This window comes from Cetorhinus maximus, chromosome 3 (genome assembly GCF_964194155.1).
Source record: "Cetorhinus maximus chromosome 3, sCetMax3.hap1.1, whole genome shotgun sequence".
NCBI lineage: Eukaryota > Metazoa > Chordata > Chondrichthyes > Lamniformes > Cetorhinidae > Cetorhinus > Cetorhinus maximus.
This window is the reverse complement of record NC_135881.1, coordinates 178156230-178180354: the sequence shown is the minus strand read 5'-3', so window position 1 is coordinate 178180354 and position 24125 is coordinate 178156230. Positions and strand designations below refer to the sequence as shown.

At 42.7% G+C, this 24125-nt stretch overlaps 1 protein-coding gene across 2 annotated transcripts in view; it reads right to left on the bottom strand.

The window, feature by feature from the left end:
* Positions 1 to 24125, bottom strand: part of anln (anillin, actin binding protein) — a 108156-nt gene that overhangs the window by 3617 nt on the left and 80414 nt on the right. For both annotated transcript variants that reach the window (XM_078539324.1, XM_078539325.1), the window contains exons 21-22: positions 23217 to 23303; positions 4114 to 4221 (exon numbers count right to left, since the gene is read on the bottom strand). In XM_078539324.1, the coding sequence (XP_078395450.1) occupies positions 4114 to 4221; positions 23217 to 23303 (195 nt within the window). The remainder of the gene's footprint in view (positions 1 to 4113; positions 4222 to 23216; positions 23304 to 24125) is intronic.

Below are 24125 nucleotides of genomic sequence, written 5' to 3'. Positions count from 1 at the left end.
CACAGATGAAGATACTCAGCTTGTTGAAAAGGATGGTTGTCCCAATGCTGACCCCTAGGGATCACATAATCAGATCAACTACGATTCACCAGTACTCTTTTGCTTTCGGTTCCTTGGCCAATTTTATATTCATGCTGCCACTGCCCCATTAACGCAATGAGCTTCAATTTCGCTAACAGGTTGAAAGAGGATCTGGCCCAGGCGAACTGGAAACAAAATTGGGAGGTAAAATACTATTTGAACAATGGGAAACCTTGAAGAGGGAGTTGGTTTGGGTAAAGAATAAACACATTGCTATGAGGGTGGGGGAGGTGGTGGGGGTGAAAAAAAAGAGAATCAAAGCCTTAAGGTCCATGGATGACTAAAGAATGAAACAGAAAAAGGAAACTTATGATAAATGTCAGGTGCATAATACAATAGAGAACAGTGAAGAGTACAGTAAGTGCTGAGGAGAGCTGAGAAAATAAGAATGAGGGGCAAAGACAATGTATGAGAAAAGATTATTGGGTAACAAAAGGGAACACACAAGTATTTTATAAACATAAAAAATGAGTAAAAGGATAGACAAAGGAAAGGTGGGGGTCATTAGGGACCAAAACGAAAATCATCTTGTGGAGGCAGAGGACATGGCTGAAGTACTAAATGTAAAAGAATCAGAGAGAAGGGAATTTTTAATACATAGTTTCTTGTTATGATCTGTAATGAACTGTTTCAAAAGGTGGTGGAAGCAAATTCAGTAGCAACTTTCAAAAGTAATTGGATGTCTACTTGAAAATGAAAAAAAAACATGCAGGGCTATGGGGAAATTGCAAGGAGTGGGGCTAATTGAATAGCTCTACCAAAGAGCCAGGACAGGAATAATGGGCTGAATGGCTTCTTTCAATACTGTATGATTCTATATATTCTCAGTATGCAATTTGGGTCATCAATGGAGATGACAGAGGGGAACGTTTGTAGATAATCCAGAACATGTGATTGCACTAGAGAGAATGCAGAGGAGATTTACTAGGATGTTGCCTGGGCTGGAGAGTTTTAGTTATGAGGAGAGATTGGATACACTGGGGTTATTTTCTCTGGAGCAGAAGAGATTGAGGGTGGGGGACATGATTGAAGTGTATAAAATTATGGGGGGCATAGATAGGGTAGACAGGAAGGAGCATTTCCCCTTGGTGGAGGGATCAATAACCCAGGGGGCATAGATTTAAAGGTGAGGGGCAGGAGGTTTAGAGGGGATGTGTGGAAGAATTTTTTCACCCAGAGGGTGGCGGGAATCTGGAACTCACTGCCTGAAAGGGTGGTAGAGGCAGAAACCCTCATAACATTTAAGAAGTATTTGGATGTGCACTTGCGATGCCATGGCATACAAGGCTATAGGCCTAGCGCTGGAAAATAGGATTAGAATAGTTAGGTACTTGTTTGACCGGTGCAGACTCGATGGGCTGAAGGGCCTTTTTCTGTGCTGTAGACCTCTATGAGGCCAATAGTGTTGGATGATCGTTAACTAGGTGATATATGTAGTCAAAGTGGATATCATTTATTTCGGTATGCATCCATTATTGTAGGTCAGTATGTTTCTAATTCAACAAGAAATTTCGTTCTGGAAAAGAGTAGAACAATTGGGAAACAATGGTCATGACAGTTAGATCCAACATAAAATAGAAAAGCATAACAGAAAGTCAAAAACATAAAAGGTACTAGGAGGAGTTCAATAAGATTTGTTCCACATCCTCCTCCTCTGCCACACTCCTATTGTTTTTGCAAAAACTATTGCAAAGTATTTAATATATCTCCATGCCTTCATTCTCTGCAACAAAATTTCATCCTGAAAGTCTTATGAGCTCTTTAGTATGCTTATAGGAAAGGAAATGTAAGGAATTATGTCAGCTGTTCTTTTTTATATTCCATTTTAACAACTTGCATTCATAGAACACCTTTTATATAGTAAAACATCCCAAGGTGTTTCAGAGGCAGAATCAAACAACGTTTGACACCACCAATTTAAGAAATATTAAGGCAGTTGACCAAAAGCTTGGTCAAGGAAGTAGGTTTTAAGGAGCATCTTAAAGGAGGAAAGGGAGGTAGAGAGGTTGAGAAGTCTAGAGCTTAGGGCGTGGGTAACTGAAGACAAGGCCACTAACGTTGGAGGGAAGGAAATCAGGGATGCATTGGAGGCCAGAATTGGAGAAAAGCAGGGATTTTGGAGAATTGTTTCTGCAGGAGGTTACAGTAATAGAAGGCAAGATCATGGAGGGATTTGAAAACAAGGAAGAGAATTTTTCAACTGAGGCATCGTCGAACCTTCCCAATCTCCTTGCTATGATTTACTTTATTATTAGTCCTAACCTTATCATGGGGAAATGGTAGTAATAACCCTGGACTTGTAATCCAGAGGCCCAGGCTAATGCTCTGGGGACATGAGTTCAAATCCCACCATGGCAGCTGGTGGAATTTAAATTCAAGTAATATATCTGGAATTATAAAGTTAGTCTCAGTAATGGGACCATGAAGCTATCATTGATTGTTGTTAAAACCCAGCTGGTCCACTAGCTTCCTTTAGGGAAGAATCTACATGTGACTCCAAACCCACAGCAATGTGGCTGACTCTTAACTGCTCTCTGAAAAGGCCTAGCAAGCCAATCAGTTCAAGGGCAATTAGGGATGGGCAACAAATGCTGGCCTTGCCAGTGACGCCCACAACCCATGAAAGTATACGTTAAAAAAAAACGCATCTAAATTAACCTGGCAAAAAAATTAGCAAACAGGTTAACAGATTTGTAATCAAGATTCCTCAAATTGGAAATGGCTAAAGTACAGGTGGAAATATTCTTATGAGAAAAGGCAGCAAAAGATAACTTCAGAGATGAAAAGTAAACTGATATCCAAAAGTGATGTGTTGTAAATTTATTTTGCTTTTGTGGAACACAATGAAAAGCCACGTGCAGAAGGTAATTTTCTGAGAAAATGGTGCAAACTTTTAAGACTGATTGATTTTAGATTCCTACCTATTTGAGTCAATATTTCATCTCAGTTTGATCTCTTAATATCATCCCCGCACTACAGTACATTACCCAACAAAGATTAAACTGTATTGAAACAGGGAGGTAAAAAAGCACAAATGTTAGGCAAGGCTTTTCACAGAATCACAAAATGGTTGCAGTACAGAAGGCAACCATTCGGCCCTTCATGTCTGTACTAGCACTATTTTTCTTGCACTATTTCAGTCTCATGGGCAGAAACACATCCAAGATACAAATAATGATGTAGATAGCTTCTGAATTTTGCAGGATTTGAGGAAATGGACAGATACAGGGGAAGCTATGGGGAAAAACAGGTTTCAGAAGGAAGTGTGCACTGATGGTGCTTTGGCCTATTCTTTTTATAGAGTTTTAAATTTAAATTACACAACTTTAAATTACACAATTTGGGAATTGAAAAAACTTTGCTCAACAAAACTGCAGGGAAGCAGGATGTGTACCCCTGTGTTCTGTTCAAGACAGCCGACAGCCCAGTTTATAACATATATTCATATACAAATCCCTGAAATGTTGGTATTGTTCCAATTAACACTGGGAACAGAGGTGGGCCATTCCTCCCCTCGAGCCTCTTCTGCCATTCAATGAGATTAGGGCTAGTCTGTAATGCAGTGAACATCAGAAATAGTAATTTCACTGTGAGATTAGTTGGAAGTTAGTGCAAATAGTTCAGTATCTGAATGAGATGGGCAATGCTTTCCACCAGTGTCAGTGACATACTGAACTATCCAAGACCTGTACCTTAACAGTTTTGGAAAATGTTTCACAGCTTGTCACTTAAACATCCTTTGTTTAGATTGTCAAGCTATTAGCCTCCTCACTTCCATTCGCCATTTAATAAAGTGTACCTCCTCCCTGGATAACATCCAACACCAGAAGCTGCAAGTGGTGTTTAAGCATTTACAGGTCGGTTATTTCAAGCACAATGAAGATTGGTAATGTATATATTGCAAAAAAAAACAATTAAAAAAATATTTGGAAATGAATACAAATGGAAAAGGGTTATTTGAATTGGTGTCGGTGACTCACTTCAGTTGTTATTTATTAAAATTGCAGTGATAGTTCTTGTGTGACTACAAACCTTGTATTTTTCATCATCTGGATAGGTCCAGTATGAGATGCAGTTCCCTGATAAGACACACCAACGTCGGTGCCAAGCTCCAAAACCACTGACATCATCAAACATGGTCTGCAAAAAAAGAAATGTGTTGAGTTGGCCTGAAGAAAGTAAGTTTACCACTACCCATGTAACCATTGGATCAGCTGTGAAAACACTGCTTGTGATTTTGCCTAAAGATAACTCTCCTATCTAGATTATCTCCAACTCTAATTCTAGTCTGTTCATTGCGTACTTGCATCACATTTTGCTACTAATATGCTATGTTTTACACTTCCCGAGTAGTAAATTTTCATTAAGCCTTTGTTTTCCAGAAAGCTTGGACAGATGGACGAAGGTTAAGGTTTTGGCTTCCTTTACATATGAAGAAATCACTGACTATGATTTGTGAAGCGAAATAAACCCATATAATTCTATCCAGTTTCTTATTTAAACATTTTATGAAACCTCAAAACCAACAGACTAATGAGTAAAAGCTTCCAAGTGCCACAACCTGAGTGAGAATTAAAGATTCAAAATAAGTGGAACCACGGATGCTGGACTGAGTGTACTATAGTTTGCCTATGTCACTGAGTGTACTATAATTTGTTCTTACAAGGAGCAATAAGAAATAGACAAATCTTATTGTGAAAAATATGCTCTGTCCATTCATATGTTACATGTAAAATAGACCAGCCAATGGTTTAGAATCAGCTTTGACTCATGAGTGAGCCCTTCAATCCATTTTTGAAAGATTAGATAAAAGCCATGGGCACCTGTAAGATTACAGTACCTTCTACACACAAGGGATCTTATTATTACGGTTCACAGAATATGTTAATGATCAATTAAGCAGCAAAGTTACATTACAAATCACAAGAGACAAAAGTCTGCTTATGGGAATGAGTGGAGGTACAGAAAAGAAAGAATATCTAGATTCAAAACTTGAAATTGGAAATAAAGGCATTTCCATACATCATTCACAACTCCCCTCAGGTATGCTCCATAGACAGGAAAGGATAACAGAATATTGTTGATTTCTTCAAAAGCTGGAGCAAAATTCTCTATACTTGGGACAGAGGTCTCTAAACAACTGTATCTAGTGTAAGATAAAACTTGGAACATCTATACATGTTTCAGGACAATGAGAAAACTGAGTGACAAATCCAATATGCAGGAAAAACACTCAGTGGCATAGGGTGTATAATGCAGTCCAGCATCTGTGGTTCCACTTCTTTGAATCTTTAATTCTCACTCAAGTTGTGGCACTTGGAAGCTTTTACTCATTAGTCTGTTGGCTTCGAGGTTTCATAAAACGTTTAAACAAGAAACTGGATAGACATAAATTGGCAGCTTTGTTAAGGGAATGATAATAGTGATGTATCAGAAGAGGTTCTCCCTCAAGATGGGGTCTGTTGAAATATGAAATAACCATTGTTATACCATTAAAATATGATGAATTGACTCTCAAATCACTGTTGGATGGTCTTAACCTCGTTAATAACTTATATAATTGCATGTTTTTACAGTTGCTTAGAAGGAAATCATGCCTAATTCTAGCCAAACAAGTACACAACAAGCTGTGTGAAGCTAGACAGAGTGGAGAGCCAATCAGGTTGTATGTGTGTGTGTGTGATGATTTTCGGTTGCAAGAACATGAATGCACAACAGGGCCTTAAGGGGTTTTGTTCATCCTTTGAGGTGAAGATGACCATGTTCATCATCTGGGGTGCCTGGTAGGGTTCCGGTGATATGTGGGTGACTGCCAAGGCCAAACTGCACCTGGAAGGTTCTGTTGCAAATAGGTGAGGATATCACAATAAATTGAGTTTTGGACTAGTTGCTGGCTTGGAATTTCCTTTCCTGCGTTTTCCCTCTGCCTCTGATATGCAATTGCTTTCGAAGGCGGCCACACCGTTGATTATTTGATTGTCAGGTGCAGCAATCCTGGGTGAGCTTTCCAGGACTCAAAGTTAATATCAAAACTCCTAAATGAAGCCTTCAGAGTGTCCTTGTAGCACTTCCTTTGACCGCATCAGAGCACATCCCAGATTCAAGCTCTCCATCGAAGATTTGTTTTTGGTACGCCAGTGTCAGACACTCTGGCTACATGACCTGCCCAACTCAGTTGTGGCTGCTTCAGTATGGGGTGGATGCTTGGTATGCCAGCTCAGGTGAGCACCTCAGTATCTGGTATTTTGTATTGTCACCTGTTCTTCAGAAGCTTCTGAAGGCAGCTCACGTGAAAGCGGTTGAGATTCCTCGCATGATGCTGGCGTACAGTCCAAGTATCGCATGCACAGAGCAGAGTGGGCAGGACTATTGCTCTATAGACTTTCAGTTTGGTAGGCAGGCTTAGTCCTCTTCATTCCCAGACTGATGTTTGAAATCTACAGTTGCTTTGGCAATTCTTGCATGTTTCTCATCGTCAACATGGACAGCTTGAGAGAATATGCTGCCAAGATAAGTTAACTTATCCACTGCTGACAGGTTCTGGTCATGGACTGAAATCTTGGACTCGAGATAGGGTTTTCTTGGAGCAGGTTGTCACATTACTTCTGTTTTCTTCCTGCTAATCATAAGGCTGAAGTTGTTGCATGCTTTGGAGAACAAGTCCATGCTATGTTGCATATCCAGCTCTGAACCAGCAGCTAGAACTCTGTCACTGGCAAAAAGAAAATCACAAAACATATTTTTGGAGAACTATATCTTTACCTGGAGTCACCTCAGATTGAGCAGTTTCCTGTCCATGCAACATTGGATTTTGATATCAGGATGGCCATCAATGGAAGGCCGAGAGCATGGTGGAGAAAAACATGCTGAAGAGGGTTGGCATGAGCAGAAAGCCCTGTTCAACTCCATTAGTGGTTGGGAATGGGTTAGAAGACTCACCATCACCCAGGACACATGGAGCATGCCGTCATGAAACTGTCGAAGCATTGCGATGAATTTCTCAGCGCAGCTGAATTTCTCCAAAGACCCTCATGGCTGACTTGTCAAAGGCCTCAGTCAGGTAAACAAACGTGATGCAGAGTTCCATGTTCGGGTTCTTGGGATTTCTCCTGGAGCTGTTTAACTGCAAACACTATATCAGTGGTTTCTCACCCTTTTCAGGAACTGCAAACTGACTCTCTGACAGCAGATCCTGGTCAAAATGCCTCACCAAGTGGTTCTGAAAGATTCTACCAAAGATTTTGCTGATGATGGAGAGGAATGAGAATCCTCCACGATGTGCAAGAATGGAGAGTTCCTTACCACTTGTACAGATGGACGATGAGAGGCATCTTTGTATTCTTGCAGGATGGTTCCTTGCTCCCATATAGACTGAAAGAGCTCAATGTGCTTCTTGACCAGACACTAACTTCCAGCTTTGTAGAACTCAGCTAGAATAGCATCAGCTTTGCCACTGGATAGTTGATTGTTTATGTCATTTCTAACAGCATGGGAGGGTCAAGAGAGCAGTTGATGGCAACCTGTTGATTATTCCTTCATTGATAGATGATGGCTGATTGAGAGCATGGTTAAAGTGCTCTCCCCATCTTTCTAGAATTTGGGCTTTTTCTGCGAACAGCGTTGACACATCGGCACCGAGGATTGGTGACGAACCAGTAGACTGGGGCCTGTAAACAGACTTCAGAGCATAATAGAATCTCTTCCAGTCTTTGTGGTCTGCATATGACGGAAGTTCATCTGTTTTCTGATTCAGCAGAGTATCCTGCATCTATCTGAGCTTGCAGTGGACAGTCCTGTGGATGTTTTGGTAGGCATCGTGCTTGGATAGTGCTAACTTGCCATTGAGGCAAACCATGCAGAAATGATGTTTCTCCTCCAGTAGCTTCTGGATTACCTAATCTTGATGCTTATGAGAGGTAGGGTCAAGGGCCTGTAGTGCCACGGAGTACGCTGTATTCCTGAAGGTCATCCGGTCATCCTGAATGCAGTGAGTGTCAATTTTTGCTGTACACAGGCGACTCTCAAGTTTCTCTGAGAGAGATTAATTCATGACTGCCTGTTTGAGCCTCAAGACATTCAGAAGCTTCTGGACCTTCTTGCCCTGGGGGTATCAAGGGATGTAGATCTTGATGTTTAGCTTTGAAATGATAGATGATGGGAAGTCCAGCAGTCAGTGTCGCACATGGCTGTCATTACATGCACATCTGCCTGTCCGTCTGCTTGGTGATGACAATCAATTAGATGCCAATGCATAAAAGAGAGGTGCATCTAAGACATTTTGTTGCAATCAGGGATGTGGAAAACTGCTTTGGGGATTAAGAGCTCATGTTAAGGACACAACTTCAGCAAGAGGAGACCAATGCTGTTACAGCTGCCAAACCCATTTTTCCTGATGATCCCTTCCCACACCTGGTGATCTGCACCAACAATTGTACTGAAGTCACTAAGAATGATTAAAAACAAAAACAGAATTACCTGGAAAAACTCAGCAGGTCTGGCAGCATCGGTGGAGAAGAAATCAGTTAACGTTTCGAGCCTTCACGGCCCTTCGGCAGAACTGAAGCATAGTTAGGAGAGAGGAGAAATATAAGCTGGTTTAAACCAGCTTATATTTCTCCTCTCTCCTAACTATGCTTCAGTTCTGCCGAAGGGCCGTGAAGGCTCGAAACGTTAACTGATTTCTTCTCCACCGATGCTGCCAGACCTGCTGAGTTTTTCCAGGTAATTCTGTTTTTGTTTTGGATTTCCAGCATCCGCAGTAGCTTTTAGCTTTTCGTTTTTATCACTAAGAATGATTAGCTTGTCTGACTTTGGAACAGTCACAATCAAGGAGCGGAGGTTAATATAGATTTATCTTCGACTTCATCAGGTTTGGTCATGATAGGGGCATACATTCTGATGTGTTGTTATGCTGGAGGAGTTTATGCAGAGGATCATTAACACCCTTGGGAAGGCAAATCAACTTACTAACGAGATGATTAATGGCAGCAAAGCCTATGTCAGCTTCCCAGCCAATCCAAAAGAATGTGTAACCTGCATAGGTTTCCTTGAACTGACCGTCCTCGGGTAGATCAGTCTCAAAGAGGGAAGTGATCGGGATGTTTTGCCTAGCCAGCTCCCTACTGACAAGAGCAGTTCTTCTCTCAGGTCTGTCAGTTGTGGCACTGTCCATGAGGATGCACACGTTCCATGCACCAGTGATGGCTGGTGTTATCTTTACTTTTTTTTTAACAATCGTGTTGATGGGATCCCTGCCAGATGTGGCCTGCTGGCCAAGGTGGTGAAGCAGACTTAGTTGAGGGCACCTTTTCTAGCTCCTTTCTCATACTAGGAAGGTGAGCAGTGTGGTTCTGAAAAGGGATGCTCAGTTGCTCATGGGCATTTTTGTTTCCTTTCAGTGAAAAACAACCCTATGGCCTGAGCCACCTGTGCAGCTCATGACTACAACTCCCAGTGAATTCACACCTGCTGCTATGTCACTTGCCCATTGCCACAGGGCTTGTGACAGATAGATGATGGCTGACAGAGGATAAAAAGATAAGGATGACTTGAGTGTGAATTGGATTACAGTCAGGGAGAGTTGCGTACAGTCAAGCTCACTCTTTCATTATGACCCATCTTGGCCCAGTAGCAAAACAGTCTAGATGAGAATTGCTTGAAGATTTTCATCTTGCACTCATCAGGACAATCGCAAGAGTATCAGTGTCAAGGGAAACAACAACTTTATACTGTATGAGAAGAGAGTGCTGATTGGTTGACAAGTGGACTCTGACTGGTAGAGGCGTTGCCATGGGGAATGCACCAGTTAATGGTGACTGAGTTAACTGCCAAGTGTTAGGAAATAGATATAGTTTAAGTAAGTTATATTGGTATTTTGTGGGTGTTAGGAATGATATTAGCTTTGAAGTTTATATTTGCTTTTTATTTCTTTACTTGCGTGTTAAGAAAAGGTCAAGTTGAGTTTTAGTTTCACTTTAAAAGGTATCTGCATTTCTAATGAGTTTTATGATTGTCAGGGAAGTTAAGCAAATAGTAGAAAAAACTGGGCTGTTGCCTAGCAACAGGGCTCCAGAGTGGCAGACCCCTCCCACAGGTGCGCACACACACAAGAAAATAGAAACAGCAGTTTGATTTGGAAGCTGTTTGAGTTCAGTTGGGTTTGAAGACAGCTGCCAAGCAGAAGCAACCTAGAAGTGTTGGATAGCCAGTTCCAAGCTAAAGTTGGTTGAAAGTAGCTGCCAGAGAGAGACTGGAGCGAAAGGGACAGATAGCAAGTCCCAAGCTAAAAAACGAAAGTCCCCAAGAATCCAGGAGAGTGAAACAGGAGAAAGTCCCAAGCAGTCTTCTAGTCAAAGGAAGGCTGGGAGCCTGGAAAAGGTCCTGTTAAGTGAAGTTAAGAGGGAGGGCCAGAGAAAGGCTCCAAGCTGCAAGAAGCAGAGTCAAAGCGATATAAAGGCTTGTGAGAAGTCAGAAGATCCCAAGAGGTAACTGCTGGGCTGTAACTCTTTGCTATGGGCATGTGAAGCAGTGGTGTACTGTTGACAGCTGAGTTGGTGAGAGAGCATGCACGCTTGAAAGCTTAAATGCATGTGATGACCCAAGGGAAAGGAAGATTGGAAGGAGAGTTTGAAACCATGGAAGTGAACCCTTGCGGAAGGCATTTTGAGAGAAAGCGTTGGTTTGGGAGAAGATTCCAAGGCAAGTTCTTGGAAAGTGGAGATTGGAAACCCTCGTGTGAAAGACCAAGTTCAGTGAGACTGGTTGACTTACGGTGTAACAAGCGTCTGGGTGGAGTTGAGGAGAGATCCATTGCATCTGGCTGGAGTGGCATCTGTCACTTGGTTTCAGAGTGTGGTGTGTCTGACCATAGGTTGCCAATTGGTTTACATGGACTGGGTACTTATTGTGAACATTAGATTATAAAGTAGTTTTTGTAACTTGTGCTACCCTTAGAAATTTGTATATATCTGTAAAGAAATAGTTGTGGGTGAAGGAGTACTGTAATATATTTAATCTTTTCTTGTTTAATATATGTTTTATGCTTTTGTTAAAAGCTTATTAGCTGACTCCGATGACTCTGTTCAGTAGCCCCTCTCCACATATCTAAACAAACAAAACAGTTAGGATCTATCAAGCTAGGTTCCACCCTGGGATCAGGCTTGTCCAGTTGTAACTGGGATCATAACACAAGTATTGCTTGAAATTTAAACCAGGCAACTTGACTCTGATTGGTTCATTCCTCAGGGCAATGCCTTAATCAGCAAATGGCTATCGCTTATTTTGTTTAGCTGAAACAGGCACAATGTGTGTGCATCCTCTCTCTATCTGCAAAGAACAGGGCCCTGTGTATTAATGTATGTAGCTTCCAGTACACGCAAACATGCCACACTGAGCCCGACTGACAGTCTTAAATTGGTTGTCAGCGTAATTTTTTTTAAGCACACTGAGGATTATTTAGCAAATCTTGTCCAATCGCAAAACCACATCTAATGTTCGTGTTGCTACTGCATAGTAGCAGCTTGAAACATCAAATTTTTTAGCAGCGTCAAATTTTTGAGATACCTTGCTCTTCCAGGGTAATCTGAGGTAGACTGTCATTTTTCAGAGCCCAAAGTGGCAGTCGTTCATGAGTCTGCATGATATACAGTGTGAAATGATCTACTCAGGGTAGCCATTATCCCATAGGATGTCTTTGATGCGCCCTGTTTCAGCATCAAGCTTGTATGGTGAACAAATGGCTTGGGCCCTATTTACAAAGTTGCCGATAAGGCCAATCTTATAGTACGTGGAACTGTAAGCATCCCAACGCGTGTATTGACCAGTGAAGGTAGGCTTCCGGTGGACCGTGGTGGAGAACCCCCCGGCAGAATTCTCAACTAGAAAGTCAAGGAAAGGGAGTTCATTTGACTGCTCTATTTCAAAGGTGAATTTGAGCACAGGATGGAGCTCATTAAGACATGCAAGGAAATTATTATTTGCTGCTATGGACTTAAAATAGCAAATTTTCACCAACATATTGAAAATATGCAAGTGTTCGGATGTTAGGTGTCATTCCATCGAAGACACGTTTCTATTGGAATCCAACAAAGACATTTGCAAGAACTGGGCCTAGACCAACCTGGACATACACATCAGTAAAACCTGGCAAATGGACAGGAAAGTCATCCCTACAAGCGTGACTATATCAACAAAATGTACGCCATTCTTAATGACAGGTCCAAATTCATATCCATTGGAACCCAGCAAAGGTGTTTGCGAAAGCTGGGCCTAGATGGGATCCCATGGCAACACCATCTATTTGAGCATACATGGTGTCACTAAAGCTGAACTCAACTGCGCAAATTGCCGTGTTCATAAGCTCAACGAATACTGATTCACACAATGGCGGCAAGTCTAGATTGCCATGATATAATACTGCAGTGCAATTATCTATGGTTTCCTTAAGTGGTACATTGGTGAATAGGCGGGCAATGTCAAATAAGCACACGGACACAGCATTGCTACCGATATGCAAGTCCTGTGTGGTCTTCGCAAATGTGAAGGAATCCGTCACCGTGTAACTGGAAAATTTGTTCAAAACTGGTTGTAACAACTCGCCCAACCATTTGGCCAATTCATGTTGTGCAGAACCGGTCATTGATACGATAGGGCGTAAAGACACATCACTTTTATACGTCTTGGGCAGCCCATACAAACGCGGACGCAGCGAGCTCTGAGGACGAACCCTGTCATACATATCATGTGGCAGCTCATTGCTCGCACACAAGTCCAGCAAGCATTTTTTGCTTACTTTCGAGGAAGGCAGTCCGGTTATGTTGAGTGGCAGTTCCAATGGATGTGAATTTGAACCTGTCATTAAGAATGGCGTGCATTTTGTCAATATAGTCACGCTTGTAGGGACGACTTTTCCATCCCTTTGCTAGGTTTACTGATGTGTATGTCCAGGTTGGTCTAGGCCCAGCTCTTGCAAACATCTTTGTTAGGTTCCATGAGAAATGCGTCTTCGATGGAATGACACCAAACAGCCTAACACTTGCATATTTCCGATATGTGGATGAAACATTTGCTATGCTTAAATCCATAGCAGCATATAATAATTTCCTTGCATGGCTTAATGAGCTCCATCCTGTGCTCAAATTCACCTTTGAAATGGAGCAGTCAAATGAACTCCCTTTCCTTGACTTTCTAGTTGAGAACTCTGCCAGGGGTTCCCTACCACGGTCTACTGCAAACCTACTTTCACTGGTCAATACACGCGTTGGGATTCTTATAGCTATAAGACTGGCCTTATCAGCAACTTTGTAAATAGGGCCCAAGCCATTTGTTTACCATGCAAGCTTGATGCTGAAATAGGGCGCATCAAAGATGCAGGATAACGGCTACCCTGATCAGATTATAGCGTGCTGTATATCGTGCAAACACATGAACGGGCCTAAGGCTGTCACTTTCAGCCCTGAAAAGTGCCCAGTCTACCTCAGATTACTCTGGAAGGGCAAAGTATCTCAAAGATTTGAGCAGCAGGTGAAGCTAGCTGTTTCACACTGCTACTATGCAGTAGCAACACAAGTGGTTATTTGCCAATAACAGGATGCTACCATCAAGCCAAAAAGACATTCTGCCTATCTCACAAATGACTAATGTGGTTTATGAATTTCAATGCCAGTTTGATGCTAGATACGTAGGCTATACATCCCAAAAACTGGCAGATCATATCAAACAGCATGTCCCTTCCCCTGTTCACAACGTGCAAGGTACAGACCGTACTCAACCAGCCTGTGCTTGCAAAACTCAAAACATCAGATGTGATTCTGTGACTGGACAAAGTTTGCTAAATAATCCTCAGTGTGCTAAAAATTACGCTGACAACCAATTTAAAATGGTCAGTCGGGCTCAGTGTGGCATATTTTTGTGCACTGGAAGCTACATATATTAATACACAGAGCCCTGTTCTTTGCAGACAGAAAAAACACGTACACACATTGTGCCAGTTTCAGCTAAATAAAAGAAGTAATAGCCATTCGCTGGTTCATCCCTCAGGGCAATGCCATGACCAGAGTCAAGCTGCCTGGTTTAAATTTCAAACAATGGTTGGCAGTTAACTGTCAGTTACCATTAACTGGTGCATCCTCCATGGCAACGCCTCAACCAGAGTCCACTTGCCAACCAATCAACACTCTCTTCTCATACAGTATAAAGTTTTTGCTTTCCCTGACACTGGTATTCTTGCTGATGAGTGCAAGATGAAAAGCTTCGGCAAAATGTCTTTTTTCAGCAATGCTCAAGTTTTGTACTACCAAATGACTACTTGTAAGAGTCTAGATGGCTGAAGATAGATCCGGATGCAGTGGAAGACCAGGATGTCTTCAATGTATTGTTGAGCTCTACATGGTCCATAATACAACGCTGACCCGCCTTCAAAACTGTCGGACCTTAGATTGGTCTCAACTGCCCAGTCCGCCGGAGTCAATCCTCACATACTTGGGTAGACAAACTCCTAAGTGGCTGAAGGTAGGAGACCTGACAACTAACCTCACCTGGATTGGCCCACCTGAAGCAGTTTATTGGGGTGTGGCTGCTGTCGCATGCTAACAACTACTTGGAGCCATAGGTGTGAGCTGGGCAAGGCGAGGACCAATATATGATGAGCCACTCCCCAAAGAGTGCAGTGAGCCTGCCTTTGAGAGGGGATCCCCCGTCCTTACACCACTCAGGAATCCTAAGGGGTATACATAAAAGCGTCAACAGAACAAAATTCAGCAGATATTGAACAAGATACACAGACCCTGCACTATTGTCCAGAGAGCTGGACCATGTACTCTAACCTCTATTTTGTTAACATTTGCTTGGATAGTGTATATGATTAGACAATTTGCCATATCTTGGAAGTCTCCTCTTGAAGGCATACATAAAAGACAAAGTTCACCACTGGCTCCAATATGCCAGCTCAGCCTTCGGCCGACTGAAGGAAAAAGTATTTGAGGACCAGGATCTCAAACCCAAGACTAAGGTCATTGTTTATCGGGCTGCAGTGGTGCTAGTGAGACTTGGACAAGCTACAGCAGGAACCTCAAAGTGCTGGAGAATTACCACCAGTGGTACCTTTGCAAGATCCTCCAAATCCAGTGGCAAGAAAGCAAACAGCGCTCTCTTCCAAGCCAACATGCCGGGCATCGAGGTGCTAAATCACTCAAAACCAGCTCTGCTTGGCAGGACATGTCATTTGTATGCACGGCACCAGACTCCTGAAGCAACTGTTCTACTCGGAATCTGGTTGTGACAGGTGATTCCCAGGAGGATAATGGAAATGCTTTAGGGATGCCCTTAAAGCATCCCCTGAAGAGGTCAAATATGCCTGCTGACTCACGCAGGTTCCTGGCTTGTGACCGACCAAAATTGAGAAGGTTCATTCAAGAAGGCACTGAATAGGGAGAGACTTTGTCTGGAACACGCCGACGTGAAGTCGAAGCGTCGGAGAGAGCTCATTTATCCAACCCTCCATCTAAACATGTGGTAATCTGCAGATCACACTTTGGAATTATCAGCCATCTCAGAACGCATTGAACCAAAATAGAAGCAAGTAATCCTTGATGCCGAGGGACTGGCCAAGAAGAAAATGATTGATTCTGCAACATTACACCCAAGCCAACTCAGTAACAGGGTAACCCAAGGACAAGCATCTTGACACAGAGACCCTGTAACACCAGGCCATCCTGGTTTGATAGAAGAATTGCCTTTACATTCAGTGCTAAAAGTTTGCTATCCCCTCTTCAATGTCCAATTAAGATGCACTGGTTGGAAAAGTAAAGTTCAAAAATTAGCAATGTGCACAGAGTTGTAAGGAGTCCTTTGATTTTCACTGAAAGGTTCATTGTATATGCCAACCTCAAACATATATTTGGTGTGGGAGGGGTAGGGCAAGATGAAAAATACAGAATTCAGAGAAACTGAGTAATTAGGAAGGCTGAGAGTTATTTGGATTAGCGTAACGTGCAACATGGAGGTCTTGTGCGGTAGCATCTCTGACCCAGAAGCTCCGGGTTCAAGTCCCACTGCTGGACTTGTTGGCCAAGGAAAGTGCCTTCAGAACGTGGTTAAATGGGTTGAGTATCAACTTGTTAATCCCCAGTGGCAGGCAGTAAAAGTGGGAGAGATTCCTGGTCAGCCATGTAATGGAAAGAAATTGGAGCCTCTGCCATCAGTATTCAGAGCTCCAGGACTACAACATGCATGTAAAAATGTATGTTGCCACAGCATAGCTTTGGGAGAGGGGGCCTGTTGGCACAGTTGGTTGGGTGGCCAGTGTGAATCAGATTGGTGCGAACAGCATAGGGTTCGATCCCCATTCTGGCGGGGGTGGATTCAGGACCTGCCTCCTTGCCCGACCTGTGGTGGGGGTCTTCGGCCTGTGGGGTGGACCTGCCTTCGGGCAGAGAACTCAAGATGATGACTACAATTGTGCTGCAGCACATTCCATCACTGTCAGAATTCCTTTTTCAGAGCCATGGGAATTCCACTGCTACAAACTGATGATGGTCTGCTGAAATGAGACATCTTCTGTCACATTCAAGTACCACTGATTGAGTTATTATGGTCATTTGCTGTGAAATATGCTAGCATGAAACTAGCTTATTAATTAATTAATTGCAAATCTACTCCAGTCAGTCAAGGCTGAATTCAGTGAGTCCAGCAAAAAGACATTACAGGGTTACCAGAGTGACAGAATTAACATCTGTAGGAATTGATCTTCCGTGCCAATCCCCTCCAGGTTTGAAGCTGGCCCAATGGGTCTAAATAGAATATCAAGATCCAATAGTGTTAGGTTGAGAGGCTCACAAAACTGCAGCTGTGACGATTAGATATGCAAGACTCTGACCTTGACTAGAATGGGTTTAGTGAAGTGGGGATCTGGGGGGAGTTAACAGTTACCATCGCAGCCTGACTTCATTTTCCACAAGCAGGCTTCCTGCCCAGGAGTCAGCCTGATTGAAACTCTGGAGGAGGCCACAGACCAGGAGTATGTGGTGAGCCTGCAGCTGGATTAGTGGAGGTGGGCTGGCAACCTGGGAAGGGTAAGACACAACTATGGCAGGCAGGAAATGTTCCTCCTGTCTCAGTACTGTAAAGGCATTTACTTCTTCCATGAAGCAGTCCTCACCTCCCTTTAGTTGCCAGGATCCCAGAGGCCTGAAAAATCCAGCCAGCCAAGGTTAAAACTAGAAAGTGACTAAATCTGAGGCACATAGATTCATTAGAATATTTAAAATGATGCCCCACCACCTTCACATCAAAACTGTAAGTCGGCAGGTTGGAGTCAGGTTCAAGATTTTGAAAATTTTCTCATCACACCTGACCAAAACCCACCAGTTTTTGGGCAATTCCCTCCAAAGCTTTTAATACATTCAACAATGTTTAGAGCCTAACTTTGACCCTCTTGCCTCCCTACAATTTCTAAAAAAAATTGCATCACATGCAAATACAAAAGGGAAATCCAATCTTTTCAAATTGTGACATAAATGAATAGAGGTAGACCATCTTTAGGTCATGTTTTTATATTGAGCAGGAAAAATGTAGCTATGTGGGTGATGTGATTTATATACTCAAAGAACTCTAGCTTTCCATTACGCAAACATAATGGAGAACCAAGTCTATTCCTGTGCTATGTGGGAAAGAAAGAATATTTGATATTCAGGTGTTGATTGCACTAAATTGGAGGCAATATAAACATGGTTGAGAAGTAGTGGATTCAGTGGAGCAAATTGCCTCTGAAGAACTATGTGCAGCCATCAGGATAATTACCTGAATTTAATTCAAAGGCTCTCATTACTCTTCATTCAATCAGATCATTTAATATTTCACTAGATGGTGCTATTAGATTACAATATGAAGAATTCTTGATACAAATCTGAACACACGATAAACAGCATTATAAGATCCATGATGGATGATAAGCCAATGTTAACGTATAAAAGGCTTTACACAAATTCTGTCCACTGAGCTAGACATAGAATTCAATTATCAAGGAACTCTAAAGCCATGTGGCCAATATTCATCAGTCTGGCTCATTGGTGGCACACTTTCCTCAGAGTCAGAAGATGCAAAAATTCAGATCAGTAGCACCTGTTTGGGTGCTTTAAGTAATGTTGGGGGGCAAATGTGGCATCATATGCTTGTACATTTCTGCCACAAATTGCTCAGGATGCCATCTTGGTAAAGGGCAAACATGAGGCATCCTTCATCCACTTCTGAAGCAAACGTTAGGGCAGATGTATATGCAAATATGCAAAGGAGCCAAAACCTGATCCTGGTCTTTCCTAGAACTTTGGTTCACCCTGAGGCAGTCAGCTCCAGTGCTGATTGTCTCAAGGAAAATCAATGCCAAACACCATGCAAATAAAAACAAGCAAGTACATGCCATAATCAACATCCCTCCCAGTTCCTACCTCATTCCCAATTCGTGTGAGAATGGTGAGATGGTAAAATGAAATAAGTGTATCTGGAGTTAGCTTTGTGAAGATCCTCTTATCTAGTGTTCTGCAATTGTAAATATAGGTGTTCTTGACTGGTAAAATAAAACTTTATGGGGGAATTTTCTCCCCGTCGGGGGGGTTGGGTGGGAGTGGGCACGGGTGGGCGCGCAGCCAATCGCCACCCACGATCAGTTGCGTGCCGCCATTTTATGTGGGCGGGCCAATTAAGGCCCAACCAGTGTGATGAGCACCCGGAAGCGCTGAGTGCTCCCTGTGCGGGTGGGGGGAATTGGCTGAGATGGGGCCTGTGCTCTTTCTCACATGTGCACGAAAGATCATAGAAATCTCCCTGAGGCAAAGAGCTGCCTCAGGGAGGTCAGTTTGATTTTTAAAAATTTTAATAAAGAGAAAAAATTTTTTTAAGACATGTCCCCTCATGTGACTGTCATATGAGCAGGGACATGTCAATGAATTTTATTTTAAAATGTTATTAAACTTTAAAAAGCTTCATGAAACCTCATCTCACCCGTGGATGAGGTTTCATAATAAATGCGAAGGCCACCTGGGCTCTTAGACTGCCCGCCAAATTTGAGGTTGGGCAGGCAGCTCAGTTAAGTATTTTAATTGATATTTAAATAGCCTTAATAGGCCTTTGGCAGTTCGGCAGGCGGGCACGCACTGGAGTTGGCCGCGCGCCCGCTGGCCGAACTGAATATCTGAATGACACACGGTGATGTTGGGTCGCACGCTCGACATCACCATGCGTCATTTTATGTGTCGGCGAACGGGGCCCACCCCACTCATCGACCCAAAGGTTCTGCCTTATATTCTAATAAGTGGCTTAGTTATTTTGGAGTTTTATGTTTATTTTTCCTTTTGAAAGTAATAAAAATTCCTTAATTCAGAATCAAGGGATCAAAGTCAGGGCTATAACTTCAAGGTAAAGGCAGAAATGTTCACCAAAATCCAATAATCAGGTGCAGCATCAGCATAGCCACAGTGGCAGACATCCTTCCTGTCTGGTGCACGTGGCAAGGCTGCCCTTCACCCGCTGCTACAACCTAACCAACTGCCAGCATATCAACACAGCTGAGAAGCCCTTCACTCATGGCCTGTGGGAAGTGCTTCAGAGCCAGGTGCCCTGTGAGAGTTCCGGTACATGTCCATGGAGGGAGACGCCATTCCATTTCTAGGTGTGTGACAACCATTTCCAACACTCCAACTATTTAGCAGTCTACTAGCAGCACGCGTACCCACTTGGAACAGGTAGCAAACAGCTTCAGCTTCCAAGCTCCATAAAGAAATGTGCTTCAGCAAGCCCCAATTCTAGTTTCCTCTCCAGTCAATTCCAGTAGTCTGGGCGCATGCATGACGGGTTGCACCTGAACTGGAATGGGACCAACATCCTTGCAGGGAGGTTTGCTAGTGTTGTTGGGGAGGGTTTAAACTAACTTGGCAGGGGGATGGGATCCTGAGAGGGGGTTCAGCAGGGGGAGATGCACAGCCAAAATTAGAAGAGAGAGCAAGTGAGTCTGGAAGGCAGAGAAATTACAAGCCAGTTAAGGCACGAAGGAGTTTGGCAAGGTTGGATGGTAGTTATTTTAATGCAAGGAGTCTGACGAATAAGGCAGATGAGTTGAGGGCACAAATTAACACATGGAAGTATGATGTCATTGCTGTCACAGAGACATAGTTGAGAGAGGGGCAGGATTGGCAGCTCAATATTCCAGGATATAGGGTCTTCAGGCAAGACAGGGAAGGAGATAAAAGAGGAGGGGGTGTCGCAATATTGATCATGGAATCAATTACAGTAGTAAGGAGGGATGATATCTTAGAAGGCTCCTCAAATGAAGCCATATGGGTAGAACTGAAAAACAAAAAAGGAGCAATCACACTGCTGGAAGTGTACTATAGACCTCCAAACAGTCAGAGGGAAACAGAAGAGCAGATATGTAGGCAAATTTCAGCGAAGTGTAAAAATAATAGGATAGTAATAGTTGGGGATTTCAACTTCCCCAACATTAACTGGGTTAGTCATAGTGTGATAGGTTTAGAGGGAGCAGAATTCTTAAAATGCATCCAAGAGAGCCTTTTAAGCCAGTACGTGGACGGTAGGGGGCGGTCCTGGACTTAATTTTAGAGAATGAAACAGGGCAAGTGGTAGAGGTATCAGTGGGGGAACATTTTGCAGATAGATTCAAGGTTGTTATGGAAAAGGGCAAGGATGGGCCATAAATCAGAGTTCTAAATTGGGGGAATGCCGATTTTAATAAGATCAGATATGATTTGGCCAGAGTGGACTGGGAGCAGCTACTTTTAGGTAAATCTGCATCAGAGCAGTGGGACTCATTCAAGCAGGAAATAGGGAGACTACAGGGCCAACATATTCCAGTAAAGACAAAGGGTGGGACCAACAAATCCAGGGAATCCTGGATGTCGAGGGATATACACAATTGGATAAAGAGAAAAAGGAAGGCTTATAGCAGATAACGAGGGCTCAAAACAGCGGAAGCCCTAGAGGAGAATAGAATATGTAGGGGAGAACTTAAAAAGGAAATTAGGAGAGCAAAAAGGGGGCATGAAAAATCATTGGCAGGTAAAATAAAGGAAAATCCAAAGTTATTTTACAAGTACATTAAGAGTAAGAGGATAACTAGGGAAAGAGTAGGGTCCATTAAGGACCATAGTGGTAATGGGTGTGTGGAGCTGGAAGACGTAGGTAGGGTTCTAAATGAATACTTTGTATCGACGTTCACAAGTGAGAGGGACGACGTGGGTTTGGAAATCAGGCAGAAGGACTGTGATATAATTAAATAAATTAGCATAGAAAGGGAGGTTCTAAGTGTTCTGGCAGGCTTAAAAGTAGATAAATCTCCAGGCCCGGATGAAATGTATCCCAGGCTGTTGGAGTGAGGTAAGGGAGGAGATAGCAGGGGCGCTGGCAATAATTTTCAATACCTCTCTGGCTACAGGAGAGGTGCCAGAGGACTGGAGGACAGCCAATTTGGTACCGTTATTCAAGAAGGGAGGAAGGGATAAACCAGGGAACTACAGGCCAGTCTGTCTAACCTCAGTGGTGGGGAAACTATTGGAAGCAATTCTGAGGGACATAATTAATCTACACTTGGAGAGGCAGAGAGTAATCAAGGACAATCAGCATGGTTTTGTTAAGGGGAAGTCATGTCTGACCAATTTGACTGAGTTTGTCGAAGAGGTGACCAGGTGTGTAGATGAGGGCAATGCATTTGACGTAGTCTACTTGGACTTCAGCAAGGCTTTCGATAAGGTCCCGTATGGGAGACTGATAACGAAGGTAAGAGCCCATGGGATCCAAGGCAATTTGGCAAACTAGATCCAGAATTGGCTGAGTAGCAGGAAGCAAAGGGTGATGGTCGAGGGGTGTTTTTGTGACTGGATGCCTGTGTCCAGTGGGGCTCCACAGGGATCGGTTTTGGGTCCCTTGCTGTTTGTGGTATATATAAGCGATTTAGACTTGAATTTAGGAGCGTTGATCAGTAAATTTGCGGATGACACAAAAATTGGTGGGGTGGTAAATAGTGAGGAGGATAGCCTTAGATTAAAGGAGGATATAGATGGGCTGGTGAGATGGGCTGATCAGTGGCAAATGGAATTTAATCTGGATAAGTGTGAGGTGATGCACTTGGGCAGGACAAACAAGGCACGGGAATACATGGTGAATGGTAGGACCCTGGGAAGTACTGAGGATTAGAGGGACCTTGGTGTGCATGCTCATCGGTCCCTTAAGGTAGCGGGACAGGTAGATAAGGTGGTTAAGACATATGGGATACTTGCCTTTATTAGCCGAGGCATAGAATATAAGAGCAGGGAGGTTATGTTGGAACTGTATAAAACGCTGGTTAGGCCACAGCTAGAGTATTGCATACAGTTCTGGAATCCGCATTATAGGAAGGATGTGATTGCACTAGAGAGGGTGCAGAGGATATTTACCCGGATGTTGCCTGGGCTGGAGAGTTTTAGTTATGAGGAGAGATTGGATACACTGGGGTTATTTTCCCTGGAGCAGAGGAGATTGAGGGGGACCTGATTGAGGTGTGTAAAATTATGAGGGGCATAGATAGGGTAGACAGGAAGGAACTTTTCCCCTTGGATCAATAACCAGGGGGCATAGATTTAAGGTAAGGGGCAAGAGGTTTAGAGGGGATGTGAGGAAGAATTTTTTCACTCAGAGGGTGGTGGGAATCTGGAACTCATTGCCTGAAAGGGTGGTAGAGGCAGAAACCCTCATAACATTTAAGAAGTATTTGGATGTGTACTTGCCATGCCATGGCATACAAGGCTATGGGCCTGGTGCTGGAAAATGGGATTAGAATAGTTAGGTACTTGTTTGACCGGCGCAGACTCGATGGGCCGAAGGACTTTTTTATTTTCTGTAGACCTCTATGACTCTATGATATTGTTTTGGGATCACACATGTGCACTCAGTCTTCATGTGCTCTCATATGGATGTGCAGAAACATTAATATGACTTGCAAAAAAAAATTAGTTGACTATTAAACAGTTGTGATGGCCCGAGGATGTGAAAATTTATTTAAACGCAAGCTCTTCCTTTTCAAATGAATCATTAACGCTTCAAAACAAGGAGCAAGCAGCAGTGATTGTTTCCAATTATAACCAAAGAAAGCTTACCAAAAATCCACGTTCCTCAATTGTGGAACCAACCTGGCACTGCAGTTTTACATAAATGTGACCTTCAAGCGGAGACAAGAAAGGAACCTGTAAAGAACCAAAGAAGTGCATATTACATTTGGTCAGTGCTTTTAATCAATGTCCTAACTAGATAGTTTGTTACTAATACACAACACGCAAGTCTGTTATTTTATATTGCATGATAGAATTGTGACCGTAAGGCTACCAGGAGGTGACATTAGTGTGATGAAAATCTCTATTTCAGAAATATTTAGTACTGTGATGAATATCAGCTTCCCTGATGAGGTTGATAGCCACTGACTACCACTAAAATATTTGCATAGTGCAGCACCACTGAGGGCCATGTGATGTTACAAAGACTTCACAAAGAGCGGTATAAAGGCTTTATTCATCTTATCGTTATTATGCTGCACATATTGATGCTCACAAGACAAGGCTAGAGCTAGTTACAGAATTGCAACAATTCATTTATAAATCCAGCTGCAGCATAGTCATACCATATCCTCTATGTCTGATCATATGAGTTAACACAGCTGCGTCATTTTACTTATCTCAAGCTTTCTATCTTATGGGTTCATGCTACATGTTGTTTTACTTTGATATTTTGACTGTGTAGTGTACACCTTAGTGTCATAGAAATTACTTTTCCAGGTCCTTAAAAAAACAAACCAAAGTTAGACAAAAAAAAGTTGTCTAATTTTATGGCCAAATAAATTATTTCTATGCTAAATTGTGACACCAAGTGGAAAGCCCAGTACTAGTATGATTTCAGGTAAATAAAATTTAACAAGGAGTTATCATATTTACATCGTGGGTCGGTTAGGTAGGGTGAAACAAAATATTTGTGGCTTTACAAGCAGTAAATTTATACTTAATTTTTTATACCGA